At 34.1% G+C, this 12,395-nt stretch overlaps 1 protein-coding gene across 2 annotated transcripts in view; it reads right to left on the bottom strand.

Annotated features, from left to right (window-relative positions):
- The window catches only part of LOC129749338 (nephrin-like), a 475,038-nt gene that overhangs the window by 29,709 nt on the left and 432,934 nt on the right, over positions 1 to 12,395 (bottom strand). For both annotated transcript variants that reach the window (XM_055744277.1, XM_055744276.1), the window contains exons 13-15: positions 9,998 to 10,079; positions 3,181 to 3,322; positions 2,627 to 2,811 (exon numbers count right to left, since the gene is read on the bottom strand). In XM_055744277.1, the coding sequence (XP_055600252.1) occupies positions 2,627 to 2,811; positions 3,181 to 3,322; positions 9,998 to 10,079 (409 nt within the window). The remainder of the gene's footprint in view (positions 1 to 2,626; positions 2,812 to 3,180; positions 3,323 to 9,997; positions 10,080 to 12,395) is intronic.

Raw genomic sequence — 12,395 nt, 5'->3', positions numbered from 1 at the left:
TGTCCTCTAGATTCCTTGAAAATAGCTAACTTTAATCATTTATAAAGCTACAAAATAAACAACTTAACATTGTAAACTATATGTTTTTACAACGTTGAAACCTGCCTGATTCTAATGCAACCAAAAAATGAACCGAACTCAACCGAACTAGAAAGATACAGGTGTTCGAAAACAGCTAATTTTTCAATCTAACTCGTTTCAGTCTGAATATTTTTATTAAGTGTGTTCCACAAAACTATTCGATTTCAAGTAACTCAAAACTCTTTCAAACATATCTTGCTCGAATAAGCTCGGCCTGAAAAGATATCGTTAAAATACTGAAAATTTTGATAAAAAAATATTTTTTTTATTTTGAACCCTTCTAACTTTTTTTGGTTAGCTTCTACGATGTTGACGTCTTCAACAAAATTGCTACATTTTTTACAATCTTAAAACTTGCCAAAGACATAAGTGCTCTAAAATGAAAAATACAAAAAATAATTTTTCTATCTCACTGCTAGGTGATTTAATCATTTTTATCAAAAGCTCATTTTAAAGTGCTTTGAATGTAGGTAAAATGTCCCGAAGACACTATGGGTGTAAAACGCTCCGTTTTGGCGTAAACAATTTTGATCACCTTTTTACATCGTTTTCCCCTGTGTGCGCTGGATAGCCTCGAGACGTTCAGCGCCGTTCTGGTAGTAGGGGCACCAGACGGCAGATGCGTATTCAAGAATGGAACGAACAATGCTGCAATATAGGCTTTTCAGGCAATACACGTCCTTGAAGTCCTTCGCTACTCTAAAAATGAAACCAAGACTTCTGGATGCTTTGTTGACTACGTAGTTTGTATGTGTCTTGAATTTCAGTCGCTTATCGAGGATGACACCCAGATCGTTAATATGGTCCACGCGTGCGATGGGCTGTTCTCCAAGGTAGTATTCCGCAATCAAAGGCTGCCGCTTACGAGAAAAACTGATAACTGCGCATTTGTTATGATTCAATGGCAAGCAATTGATGTCGAACCAATTAGCGAAGAGGTTGAACTGATTTTGCAGAAAATTAATATCGTCGTAGTCGTTTACGGTGTAAAACAGTTTGAGGTCATCAGCATAGCAAAGTTTTGGGCTGTCAAGGAGTGAAAGTACGTCGTTAAAATACATTAGGAAAATAATCGGTTCTAAATGGCTTCCTTGTGGCACACCGGAGGAGGCAGAAAACTGCTTGGAAAAGGTATCACCAGTCCGAACAGTCAGTTTGCGCCCAGTCAAATAACTGCGAATCCAGTCAAGTAAAGTACCACCGAACCCCAAGCGTCCAAGTTTCCCTATGGCAATTTCGTGGTTCACTTTGTCGAATGCAGCTGACAGATCGGTGTATATGGCATCAGTTTGAGATTTTGCAGCAAAGCTTTCATGCACAAAAGAAGTGAACGTCAACAAGTTGCTTGTCGTAGAGCGTTTAGGCATGAATCCGTGCTGGTCATTAGAAATGTAATTCTTACAAAACGAGTAGATGGGATCCAGGACCACCAATTCGAATAATTTGGCTATCGAACATAAGGCTGAGATTCCACGGTAGTTGTTGACATCTCGTCTATCACCTTTTTTGTGGACCGGGAACATAATATATTATATATTATATATATTATATATTATAATATATAATATATATATTTATTATATATATTATAAACTTCTTTCCACAATAGCGGAAAGGTAGCTCTGTCAAGCGAAGCTTGAAAAATAAGACGAATAGGAGTCAACAAAACAGGCATGAAACTTTTTATAAACGAAGCTGGTATCCCGTCCGGACCCGTAAAATAGGAATTCTTGAGCTTCGACGCTGCCTTTGAGATGATTGCATCCCCGATTTCAATACCGTTCAATGAAAAGCCCAGTGGCGAAATGTTCCTGATAGCACTAGCCAAATGCTCTGGGGATGTGGAAGCTGTTGTGAAGATATTTGAAAATTTTTGCTAAGCTAAGCTAAGCTAAGCTAATGATTCTCCAAGATCGATCCGTGTGATAGTGTTACCAATAGCGAATAGGCACATTCCACCTTCAATTGCTTAGCCACTTATAATACTTTGTTGTCAACGCATCCTAATCGCGTGCTCTGATAAAACTCTGTTCTATGTCCTTCATCATAGAAAAACAGAAATTGTGGATGATGAAAAAACTTTGTGTCTTGGAATCGAATATTGTAGTTTATACAAACTGAGACAAAAAGAGGGATATCAAAAATAATCCATTTGCCCATGTAGAAGTGAGACTACCCTGGCTCTTTCGTGGTAGTTAAAAAAGTAGTATTTCAAATGAAATGAATACAAATAAAATACAAAATTTAAAACAATAAAATGGGTATAGGTTATCGTACAATTGTTTTTTATGAGATTAATATCAAAACTTCAGTTAAATCGAACAAAAGTTCAGCTTATCAAATCAATTTATATTAACTAATTTTCAGAAAGGAAGTGTTCTGAGTTTTTTTTAGAAAACCCAGAAATTTTGTTTCATTTGTGCCTATTTGTGTGGTAACAAGTTCAATTATCATTTTTTTAAACCCCAATACCGACACTCGTTCCCATTTGGTCAACAGATACAACGAAACAAAAAGAACTACGAAAACCAGTGCAGCTCCGTACCTGTTTGAAGTGCATGAATCTGTCCGATCTGGAAGTTCGGAATGACCACACCCCGGCTGGCGCCCTTCTGGTTGACGGCATACACGACACAGGACAGGGAATTATTCTCCTGAGTCATCATGGTGGCGAGCTTCTGCAGTTGCTCCAGCATGAAGTACGGCTCGTGTTTGTTGGAAAAGTTGAATCTGTTGGAGGGTTTAAGGGAAAGGGGAAGAAAGCAGAAGAAGGATTACCGGTAAGTCGGTGTTAATGAGATGAAAGATGTTGCGAGCTAAATTGTTTGGATGGTACACATCCTTTTCTGAGCAGGACTCTGGCAGTTGTTTGGGTACATCAAGGGGTACTTGTTTGAGTTGTGCTGGCTAAGTCGTAACTCAACTGAAAAGCTGGTTCGAAGTTGTCTGTCGAAGCTTTTCGGGGACCGTTTCAAAACTATAAAAGGAATGTTTTGAGTCTATGTTTGAGACCCTCAGACTAATGTGTGTGTACGTACGCCCAACAACTGCCAGTATTTTAATGAGCCCACCCACAATCGAAGCCCTTTTCCGGCTCACCTCCTAGTTCCGGTTCTTTTGGACACTAATTCCAGCATAAACATCTGCGGCAGGCCTCCGTCGTAGCCGGGTGCGCACTGAATCTCGGCAAACTGTTGTGTCCGGTTGTAGAGGGTACAGTTGCTGACCGGCGAAGGGAGATCTGCAAATAGTAAACACATGGCAACATTAGTTAGGAAGGTACCTCGATAGTAAACCTATAAGCCGGTAGACGGAATTATGTAGGTTGTGGCCTGGGAATGGCCGCGTTTGGCAAGCGAGAACCATCACATCCGTTGCCGGCTTTCTTAGTCGTCGTCGGCTGCAAAAGACGTACGACCGCAAATGTTATGAATTAATCATCGATGACTGGGAAGATTGACTCTGTGAAGGACGCTGAATGCGGTCAACGGCGTTGCGGCTTTTGCCGATGGAAGAAAGCCATCACACTGTGGGCTTGGGATGAATTTAAATGTCAAAAAAGCAAAAATAAAAATTTAATCTAACAGTTTTGATGAATTTTCAAAACCCGTAGATAAATTGGCCTGATATTGGTAGGTATTAGAGATGTATCGAATATTCGGCTCACCGAATAGTTGAGCTAAATATTTGGCTGAATACTTATTTTTAAAATTTAAACAATAACAGATTTGTCATTTTTTTTAAATGATTTTGGATACTTTACAAAATATCAAAAAATAACATTAAAAAAGCTACACAATCATAAAAAAAATTAATGGTTTCAGTAATACATTTTAGTTGTATCCAGATATCTTTCACTGCAGATCGTACAGAAGAAGTATCGCTTCATACTTCGATTATCGTTTATTCTAGATTTTCTTGGTATATCCAGGCTTAAATAAAAAAAAAAAATTTGAGATAAGCTGCGCTGAGCCAAAATGCCCAAATATTGTTTAAACTTCCTTCTTGAAAGAGATCTTGAAATACATCATCCGGGAATATCATCTGGTTGAAATAAATCGACTCCAAAACATGAAGGGCATTTAAGTGGAAGAAAAAAAAAATGGAAATTGAAATCGCTTATGTTTTTTTCATTAAAAACTCAATAGAATATTCGACCGAATATTCGACCATATATTCGAATGGCGGAATAATTGAAAAGGTTACTATTTGGTACATCTCTAGTAGGTATGTAGTTAATTGTCAGTTTTGTAAGAATTTCGTTCAACTGGCAGTTTTGTGCATTAACTGTATAAACAATTTCATTGAAAATTAAACCATGTAAATTTGATTTCTTAGACGAAACCCAATTGGTTCGAAGAAAATTGTATGTGAATTCATTAGTAGATTAAGCATAAGATTGATAACCAACAATACGTCAATTACTTTACGAGAGGAAGAGTGACGTTTTTGAGAATACGTATGTATATTATACAGTATACTTATACAATACAACAGAATAAAAAGAGATAAAGTAAAATAACGTAAATAAGATTCGAATTTTTGAATATGTCTCTCGAATTTCGACACGTACATTTATAAATTGAAACACAAATCTGCCTCGGGAATAGATGGTTTTCCACCAAGATTCTTACTTAAATATAGATCATATTTTATGCTCTCAAATACACGGAACTAATGAATAAATCAATCGATATTGGACGATTTCCAGATTCACAAGTCGCAAAAGTAAAACCCTTTAACGAATCGGGTGCAAAAAAATCGAACAAGTAACTACAGACCAATTTCTAACCTGAATTAATTTTCTAAGCCGTTTGAAAAAACCATGTTTCAACAAATTTAATGTTTCTACCAAAATCATCACATTATTAATCGAAACTAATTGAGATCTGCTCCCAAATCAAATACTCAAACTGCAGTTGCAAACTTAATGAACGATATATGTAACTATGAATCTTGATTCTAAAAGAATAGTTTCGTACTTCTAATGAATTTTCACATTACCATAAATAAATGCTTCAAATTTTACATATTTTTCACTGCATCAATTCTCAAAAGCAACCTTTCGTGCCAAAACTCGTTTACTGAATGCCCGATACTGGGTTGCCAGGTACCCAGATTTGTCTGTGAAACCAAGACTTTTTACCCTTCTTCCAGATATTGGTCAGACACAGATTTTGCCCAGATTTTTGCTGAAAGTGCCCCGATTTTCCAGACTTTCAAAATTGGGTGATGAAATCAATATTCGTGTATCGGATTTGATCCGTAAGTGCCAGATTTGACTGAAATCTCGGTTGTATCCATTGGTATTTGGCCAATTATCATTAAACAATTTTTTTTTAAATAAGATCGGCATGGTACGTGGTGAGAAACAGTGTTTGTTATATATAGTTCTCAACTTAAAAATAACCCACAACAAAACAACCCCCCTCCCCGCTCACACGCATCGCCAAATTTCTTGTTTAGTACAGAAATTTGTGATCTTCCTTATGCACAGACACTCCCAGACTTTTTTCCAAAGTTACCCAGATTTTTCATCCCCAACACCTGGCATCGCTGGCCCGATATTCCTTTCTTTTTTTCTTTTTTTCCTCATCACACACCTAACTCTAATCAATCATTATTTTCAAAAATAATGCAATGTCTCAATAATTCATTACGACTGTTCAATTATTCATTTAAATTGATGCTTGTTTTAATTATTTTAATTTATTCAACCATTCATTTTTAATTTATAACTCAACTTTATCGATTCATTAACTACATTCACCACATTACTACCCGCCTCTACTCTTGAGGTCCTCAAACTGATAAAACCTTTTCATGATTTTTGAATTGGATCATCATATCATGGTTAAAACAACAATATCCATTATCGAATCTTTCGTCTTGGTATTTAAACTATTTATCTTTTTTTTTCTTCTCTATTGCTTCTCTCTTGCTTGTATCTCATTCATCTGCACTTTTTCTGCTTTATTCTCTCTTCTCCCTGTTTTTTTTAAATTTTTTTTCGTGTCTTGTTAACAAATTTGTTTTTATTAATTTATTTTAAACTAATTTCCGAGTCTTCACTTATTTCCCTATGGTATCATCTATATTTTTTTGTTCTCTATTCTCTTCGGTATTTTCAATTTCATCTTCATATTATTTCCATTCAGTTATCTTTTCTGTCTCTTGGGTTAAAATTCTCTCTTCGCTTTATAATCTAATTTATTTATTTTTTTATTCCTTTTAAAATTTTGTATTTAAATCAGCTTTCCTTGTGTTTATCTTATTTCTGTTTTCTTCAATTTCTTTAACCGTGAATATTAGTACAATTTTCTGTTATTTTAAACTAGTTCTTCTTTCTATTTTCCTTTTTTTATCAACTTTCAGTATTTTCAACTCTCAAATCTTCTCCCATCTTCATATTCTCGCTTTGGACTTTTCTTTTCTTGAGTTTTTTTTTAATTCCTTTTTTTAGGTATCTTTGCATGTTTTTTTTGTAGGTCCATTTATTTTTCTTTGGTTTTTATTTTGTTGTTTGTTTTTCTCCTCATTCCACTGTATCTTGTTCCTCATTCATCTATATTTTGTTTTTTTTCTCTTCTAAAATTCCTAGTCAAACAAATTAACTTAAGTATCTTAGATCGGAACTTATTTATATTCAATTATTTATATTCAATCATCATTGTTTATTGTTATTCTGTTCATCCCTGTCTTTCATCGGGTAACTAATAAATAATCCGAGTCTTTCACCGAGTTACTCATCAATCAATCGGTCAACAAAATAATATCAGAGTCTTTCATCAGATTAACAGAAAATAACACAGAAACTAATTTCCGAGTCTTCACTTATTTCTCTATGGTATCATCTATTTTTTCTGTTCTCAATTTTTTTTTTTTTTTTTTTTTAATGTATTATTTAACTAAATTGACTACAATATGAAATCTCAATGGAAAATAATTTCCTTTGAAGAGATTCATTATTCGATATTTACTAATATACTATTTATTTATTGCTAATTTTATTATATCAATTCTCTTCGGTATTTTCTATTTCATCTTTATCTTATATCCATTTAGTTAACTCTCTTGGGTTATAATTCTCTCTTCGCTTTATGATCTAATTTATTTCGGTAGCAAATTTTGAATAGGGAAACTAATCTATCATCCGATTCTTTCGTCGGTTCACTAATCAACTATCCGAGTCTTCCATCGGATCCCTATCAATCATCCGAGTCTTGCATCGGGTCAATAACCTAGCACCCGAGTCTTCCATCCGATCACTTATTATCATCCGAGTCTTTCATCGATCATCAAATCCTCATCCGATTCTTGCATCGGGTCAACAACCAAAATCCAAATCTTTCATTGGATCACTAATCAGTCATCCGAGTCTTCCATCGGATCACTATTTAAGTATCCGAGTCTTTCATCGGATCCCTAATCAATCATCCAAGTCTTGCATCGGGTCAACAATCTACCATCCGAGTTTTTCATCGGATCACTAACAATCATCCGAGTCTTTCATCGGATCACTAATCGATCATCCAAGTTTTTCTTCGGATCATTTAACCTACCATTGTCCGAGTCTTTCATCGGAAAACTAACCAATTCATCGTCCGAATCTTACACCGGAATACCCAACCAGCAAGTTCTACATTTTGTGCATCCTGGAGAAATCAACCAAAATGCATGGTATCAGATGTTTTGGAACCGCTTCTAGAAACAAACATTCAATTTAATGCGTTTCTTCTATCTGCTTTCAATCGCCAAATTTTATTCACCAGTATCAAGCACTTGAATACGTTCCACTTAAATTATTCGCAGATGGCTAATTTTCGAAATAAAACAAGCCAAAGTTTTTACAATCATTCACTGCTTACAGATTATATGGTTCTCACTTTCTAATAACATTTTATCCTTTTCCCACCACTTCTTGTGCACTATCATTTTCGAGCAAATAAATATAATTTACGGTGTTCCTCCAGTCATAAGAAACTTACCTGGCGTAAGTTTTACCTATTAACTGCGCCATTTTCGTACTTCTAATGAATTTTCACATTACCATAAATAAATGCTTCAAATTTTACATTTTTTTCACTGCATCAATTCTCAATAGCAACTTTTTGTGCCAAAACTCGTTTACTGAATGCCCGATATTCCATTCTTTTTTTCTTTTTTTTCCTCATCACACATTCAACTGTAATCAGTCATTCTTTTCAAAAATAATGCAATGTCTCAATAATTCATTACGACTGTTCAACCATTCATTTATATTAATTCTTGTTTTAATTATTTTAATTTATTCAACCATTCATTTTTAATTTATAACTCAACTTTATCGAATCATTAACTACATTTACCACAAATAGTATCCTGTACAATTATAGATCTCAGCAAAGCATTTGATTGCGTCCATCATCCATCATTTAAAGAAATTTAAATCCCCCTTATGGAGATTTTTTTCAAGAAAAATTTTGTAGATCAAGAAATTAATTTACCGTAGTAACATGAACTTACTTGACCCCAAAAGGTGTTTAAAATGAGTTATAAGAAAGAAACTTGTCAGAAAATTGGCTCGCCTTCGGTGGAATTTGTTAGTCATGACCTAAGACATTTCATTCTACGACACTATATGACGATAGGGTACGAAATGCAAAATGCAAAGAATTAAGAGCTTATTTTTATTAATTTTGGTGCCCTGAAACTTTAAAAAATAGGTTAAAATAATTTATGAATATTCGGCTCTTTCCTGATTAAACTTTAAAAGATTTAAAAAAAATTAAAATGAAGGTTGTTTTTCTACTTTTTTAAACTGCTTTTTGTAACTGCATATTGACTTCTTTGAAAAAAGTTCAAGAATTTTTCTACTTGTTTGCTTTTCTCAATTCTGTAAAATAAAATATTTGAACGAATTTTCCAAAAGATTGTAAATTGGTAGATTGATTTAAAGATATTTTTTTAAGCAAAAATCGAATCGCTTGCGACTTCAGGAAATTTGTTAATTGAAATAAAATCAATTTTTTCAACTTTCTTTAAAACACCTAGTTTTTGACAATTTTTGCTTGAATTTTTTCTATGAATCAGACTTTATTCTTTATTCTCTACCTTTTCGATTGATCAAAAGTCAATAAAAATTAAGTTTTTATTATCTTTTTACTAAAACCTCTCGATAGTCTAGTTTTCGACATTCAATTTTAGTTTTTTTTTAGATTTTTAGGTGGATTTTCAGTGCTAGTTTTCGACAGCTTAAATCAAATTTCGTAAAATGTTAACTAATGATAATGCAAATAAACAAGGAAAATTCTGGAGGCCGAATTGAACCCCTAGAACCAGAAAAACCGTGTATGCGTGTGCGAAGATAAAAATCTAAAATAAATGAAGTTATTTTGACCATTCTTTGTATAACTTGATGCTTTTTGAATTTTGAAAATATTTCTCCTTTTTCGAATTTATCAGACTTTTCGTAAATCTCTAAAAATACGGTGATTCGGCAAAGAATTAAAAAGATTATGATAATTTTTTAACATTAGTATCTCCTTTCCACGTTTCTTCTCAGTAGAAAATAAACTACTTCAGTAACTGAAAAATTTACACGAATATAAAATATTACAGCTAATTTCATCGTTTAACATGCGTCGACCTAAGGATGCCCACTATGCCGCTACTTCTCATAAACATTATGCTCAACATCCACTGTGGCTCCAGAGAGCAGTTTATAGATAGACAAATAATGATGGTTTTTAATGATTTATACAACATTTCGTTATTTGTCAATTAATAATAAAATACAAGAGCTATTTTAAGAATCCCTTTTTTCCCACTGTTCGATGATGGGGCCACCGGTGAATTATTTATTACCCTCGAAAGAGTCGTATACATCTGTACATACATAACATCGTACAACGAAAACATACATTCTCATACATACCTGCCAGAATCACCTGGAAAGTGCACGGCTCTCCTTGGGTGCCAATTTCGTTGGAAGCCCAGCAGGATAGGGTCCCGTAATCCTGAAGTCGAGCGCCAGCCCAAACAAGAACAAATTAAAGAAGAAGTCGAACAGAGGGAGGGAGAGAAGAAAAAAGTAAAGAGTTATTGATGACTTGATGCATGAATGCTGATCGGGCAACCAGCAGCTGCTTCTAATGCGAAAAAGCTGAATCGTTTTTTCGCCATCGGATGGTGATTATTTGCCTGGGACAAAGCTCTCTATCCGAGTCCTGGTCTAAGAGTCGTTTATACAACTTTCACGGGGTAATTCGTCGAGTAGGGGTAAAATAAATAATGAATATGGACAAAGTTTCTGCTGCTTGTTATTGAATGTGTTTCGCTTTGCACAGGTGATCTTTGGAAATTGGAAATGAATGTTTAACCATCACGCAATATGTATTCTAACTGGAGCCTCCGGTGGATGACATTTACAAGGTTTGTGGTATCACGTCCAAATCATTTCTAACCTGGTGCATCACTTTAAAACTGACCACCTGTTCTTAACTTGACTTGTCAAGCTGAAAACACAAAACCATGACAGAGAAAAGTAACAACTGTCTCAGGTGTTGATTGATGTGATTGAGCTTTATCTACCAAACTACCAAAGAAAGTTAATTTACATATGATCTTGATTACTTGGATTTGTGCTGCTTCAAATGATTTAAGTAAAAAGAGAGGCGCCTTCTGACCCCTTTCAAAATAATTAGCCTGCAACCCAGCTGTAGGGCTGCCTTTTAGATCGCTTGGTTTTGTTCAATTTGAAAGACGCTGACAGAAAATCAAAAATTCCAATCGTTACATTTCGTTTATTTGTTTACTATAGGCTCGTTATCAAATAGTAAACAAAAACTAAGCTTTATTCGAAAAACGAGCATCGCAAAACTAACATGCTCACAAAAAAATTATTCAATTTGTCGATAGGAAAGAAGGAGTATATATGCGCTTATTACGCAGAATACTGATTTTATTAAATATTACATCGATTTTGTGTCAAAAAATATATACACATGAGCAGGTATCTGCTTTCTATACATTGCAGTAATTTTAGGTTGAAATATCCTTCTGTTTTCGAGAAAACGATTTTATTATACCTGTTGTTGTCTAAAATGCCGACCCTCAAACCTTACGGGTTTTGGTATTTCTGGCAATATTTTCGTAGGTATACTTTTTTTCGGCATATCGGTGAAAATGTCTATTCTTGGAGAACATACATTTTCACCGATATGCGGAAAATAAAATTACAAAAATCATCTTATCTTAAATAGGCAATATTTTCGCAAAAATTTATTGAAAACGCTAGAAATTGATAATTTTCATACGAAGAAGCTGAAGTTCTATAAAAAACTGTGTCTTTTATAATTTAACGGAATAAAACCAATGTTAAGGTTGCCATGTTATGGAGGCAGTTCATCCATAAGAAGAGATTTATCCAATCTGTTTTGAGATCCTTAGAATTAGAGGGTAATAAGAGCTTAGATTCGAAGTTTTTATGATAAAAATCATAAATTTATTCTATTTAACCTGTTATTTAAGGATAGAGGCATTTTACAAACATAATAGAGGCATACAAAAACACTCTTTCATTCCAATTTCTAATCATTATGAAATCTTTTTGAAAGCTTTAATTTGTTTTACTTTCAAAGTTTATTCGTATAAGAAACAAAAACCACCCAAGATTTATTTTGAGCTACTTTACGTATTATTTTTAAAAGTCAATTTCAAATTTTTAAGAGATCATCAAATCATTATTGCCTTATGTTCAAAGCTTATCACCCTCAAAGTACATCGATCAGAAATGTTGTCTTGTCAAACGGCGGTAGGCGCATTTAGGAACACTTTCCGCTACTTGATTTTTTTAAGTTTTGATTCCAGCACTTTAGATTTCTAGGAATTACCAAAATCATTGTATTAAAAAAAAACGAATTAACTTTATGCATCGAGATAGTTGAGGTTCCAATAACCTTGGGCAAAATAGCTTATGGCTGAAAACTTGAATTTTATTTAAAAAAAGATAACAATAAGATATTTTAATCTCCAAATGTATCACATAGGGTGAGTGCTCTAGGATTGTTCGATCTTCTGTAAAAGATCGATTCCCAAGATCGATTCAGCTGAATGGTTCCAGGATCGATCTACCTAAAAAAACGAAGCAAAAGGATCGATCTTTGCAAGATCGATCTATTTTTTTTTTGTGAGAGGTGCTGTCTGAGGGTTGCTTTATGCCGAAGTAAATAGAAGAAAACGACAGAAAAGCTTATACATTTGATACATACAAGTCAAGCATTCCAGATTGTCCGATTTTATCCGGGCTTGTCCGGATTTTCAGAGAAATGACG

This window comes from Uranotaenia lowii, chromosome 2 (assembly GCF_029784155.1).
Source record: "Uranotaenia lowii strain MFRU-FL chromosome 2, ASM2978415v1, whole genome shotgun sequence".
NCBI classification, from domain to species: Eukaryota; Metazoa; Arthropoda; class Insecta; order Diptera; family Culicidae; genus Uranotaenia; species Uranotaenia lowii.
The sequence above is the reverse complement of the archived record's forward strand: the minus strand, read 5'-3'. Positions and strand labels throughout refer to the sequence as shown.